Raw genomic sequence first — 3,455 nt, forward strand, 5'->3', positions numbered from 1 at the left:
ATACTTTAATAATTCTTTATTGCTACGTAATTAATTTTTATAATCATTTCATCAATTGTATTAGTTATCTTCATAAAAATATTTCAATCTAATATATTGATATTTATTCATAATTTTTGTATTAATATCATTAGTGTTTATTAATGGTATAATATTTATTATAAGCTCTATTATAAATATTAACATGAACGAATTAAATGAGAATATAAATATGATACTGTTGGGACTCAGGTTTGAAATTATAAAATGTAATTTATTAGAAACTACTCGGATAGATATACAATTTAAGAACTGGAATAAAATCGGTACTATATACTCTATAATTCGAATAGTAAAAAACGGGGAAGTCATAAACTGCCATGACAATGTGTGAAATGTAAAGGTAAGGTATATCATTATACATAGTAATAGCGGCACAATGAGTGGAGCCAATAAAATTTGGATCCAAATACATCCGCACAATTTGAATACGAAATAATCACATATTATATAATCATATATGTACCTAAAATGTTTGAAAAAATAATATAAAAATACTTAGAATAATACAAATGCGTAAAAATAATGTAAAAATACTTGGAATAATAGAAATGTGCAAAAATGCCTTTGTAATGAGAAAATTATTTCTTTGATTTTAATTATTTAAAAATAATAACACAAGTGCTAGTACAAAATATTACGAGCAATTTCTTATGTTGCTATTTCTTAATGCCAATGGATAAAACATGAATCAATGGACAATGCATAATCAGATTATCAACTTTCAATGTAGCACAAATACAAATATTTCTAATTACAAAGTATTATTACAATCGTAATAATTCACATTGCATTACATGATACTTTGTGATTTTATAATAAAGTCGAGAATATAGACTATAACACAATCACTTATAAATACTTGACAGCTTTTGATCAATTATTGTTCAGTTTAACTGTCCAATTCTGACTGTTCCAATTCAAATAAATGATCTAATATATGTACATATTTCACTGAAAATTATATGCATTTTGTCGTCATAATTGGGATATCTTTTTGTTAGTATGTACATACATTATGTTCATATCACATCAGCCATATTGTTTTTGAACATTTGGATCCAATTCTTATTGATTTGAGACCATGGACTATTGCGCAAATGTAATGTTGATACACCTCATCTTTTTACATTATGATGGCAATAAGAAATAGTTGGAAAAAATAATAAAAGAAACGTGTTTAGTACAAATTCTATTACGTAATCTTGTGACGTGCGCGCGTGAATACACAAGGCCTAAACGTTATTCTTCTACTATTTTAACAGATACTTTTATTTTCTATCGATAGTAGTCAAGAGAGAAAGTTATCAAATTACTTCAATATTATATAAAAATTATGGTAAAGAAACAGATCTGTATACTTGCGTACGTTTACACATCTCTAATTATTCTGCATATAAAATACAGGATGTCCCATTTTATATAATGCATTATATGATTTCTCAAAAACTAATAGTAGATACGGAAAAATATTTCAAACAAAAGTTGTGTAGAGGGGGATATAAGAAGGTATTGATTTGACTTTGAGTGGCGTCGATTAAAGCTATTCGAAGTTGTACTTTTTACTTTCATTTTAACGTAAAAATAAATTTTTAGTGCAAAAATGAAAATAAAAGGAATAATCTCTAGTGGCCTTGGTCTTAACAAATGTTGTCCAGGACATGATCCTGAATAACATTCAAAAGCCATCGGTCAAATACCTTGTAATGCTAATGCCGGCGGTACTATAACTTTCAAGCCTTGTAACTCGAAAAGTACGTAATGAAAAATAACTATTACAGTATTTTAAAAAGCTCTTGACATCAGCTATTAAAGTCTGCTATCAAAAATAGGATGTTCTATTAAAAAAAATCGATGTGACGTTGACCTAATCTTGGCGATTCTATCCAAAGTCAAATTAATAATACCTTCTTATGTCCCTCTTCGAATCATGCAACTTTTGTTTGAAACATTTTTATCTATCATAATTTTCGAGAAATCTTAATGCATTATTAAAAATGGGATATTTTGCATATTAAGATATGCATATTAAGATAGAAATATCGAAATCAATAGTTTATTTTATACGAAATATTTTATACCTTATTCTGGTATATTCATGAAAAAATGTGACATAAATTATTCATTTTTTGGTAATTATGCGTAAAAAATTAATTGATGAAAACATACAATTGGTTTAAAAAAAAAATGTAATTGCATATTGTAAATTACATACATTTTTTTACAATTATATATGGTCTTCACATATTAATTGATTCATCTTGTTATATTATAAAGAAATTAAGGTACAGTTATCAAAAAATGAATTATGAGGTATTTTATATTTCATATCGCAAAATGTGTTAGAATAAAGAATCAATATTTCATAATTTTTCAATGTCTCTATCTTAGTATTTGTATATGCAGAATAGTTAGACAAATTATGTTACACAAAAAAAATCATATAATTCCATTTAAAAAAATGACGGTGATCTCCATATGATTTTAAAAAATTGATTTATTCGAACATTGATTTTATCATTACTGTTTACCTCAAATTATATTTTATTTGAAACATTTTTTATCAAAATCACTTCCTTTCTATTTAAAGCAGGTGGTCTCAGGTACTCTGTTATGTTACTTTGCTATCTTATTTCAAAACCGTAATACAATCAGAAAAATTAAGTTTCTCAGAAAAGAGAAAAACTATCTTTCAGGTTTATAAAAATTTGATTAATTAAATAATATTGACAAAAGAATACATTATACTATATTCACGAAATATCATTTTTATCATTTTCGTTTTATAGTTCTTTAAAGAATTGCTTCCTTTAAATATAACAATTTAAAAATTTTAAATATAATGATTTTAACGATTTTTTTTTAACTTTCTAGAGTTGTAATAATTTTGACAATTTTTTTTATGAAATTAAGTTAGTGCGCGTGTATAGAATTTTAATATGTAGAACATTACTTAACAAATAAATATAAGTTTCATTACAAACAATTCATAAATTATATCTTAAAAAAAAAGAAAAAAAAACAGATTTTGAATCATCACTATAATCATCGGAACAATAAAACTATTATTAAATAATTAAATAATTAATTAATTATAAAAAAATTATTAAGAAACAATGATATGTGAAATTGAACTTCAACATTAAGTAAAATCTATTGACAGGCAGAAATGGCACTAAGATCTGATGGTTTTGTGGATATTGATATTCATACACTCGAGTCTGTTTTATCTCGAGAAACATTAAATTGCAAAGAAATTCATATATGGGATGCTGCATTACGATGGGCTTCTGCAGAATGCATACGACAAGATCTTGAGCCTATTCCCGCCAATCAAAGGCAATTATTAGGTAAGATAATTGCAAATGTTTTTCTTTTTAAAATAAATATTAAGCCACTCTTTATATATATGTTTA

At 25.1% G+C, this 3,455-nt stretch overlaps 2 protein-coding genes across 2 annotated transcripts in view; one reads left to right on the forward strand and one right to left on the reverse strand.

The window, feature by feature from the left end:
- The window catches only part of LOC108686455 (transcription factor IIIB 90 kDa subunit), a 67,160-nt gene that overhangs the window by 46,455 nt on the left and 17,250 nt on the right, over positions 1 to 3,455 (reverse strand). The window lies entirely within an intron of this gene.
- The window catches only part of LOC108686457 (BTB/POZ domain-containing protein 6), a 20,311-nt gene that overhangs the window by 15,727 nt on the left and 1,129 nt on the right, over positions 1 to 3,455 (forward strand). Inside the window, exon 5 of the mRNA XM_018191781.1 lies at positions 3,203 to 3,388. Coding sequence (XP_018047270.1) covers positions 3,203 to 3,388 — 186 coding nt within the window. The remainder of the gene's footprint in view (positions 1 to 3,202; positions 3,389 to 3,455) is intronic.

This window comes from Atta colombica, unplaced genomic scaffold (assembly GCF_001594045.1).
Source record: "Atta colombica isolate Treedump-2 unplaced genomic scaffold, Acol1.0 scaffold181, whole genome shotgun sequence".
Classification (NCBI taxonomy): domain Eukaryota; kingdom Metazoa; phylum Arthropoda; class Insecta; order Hymenoptera; family Formicidae; genus Atta; species Atta colombica.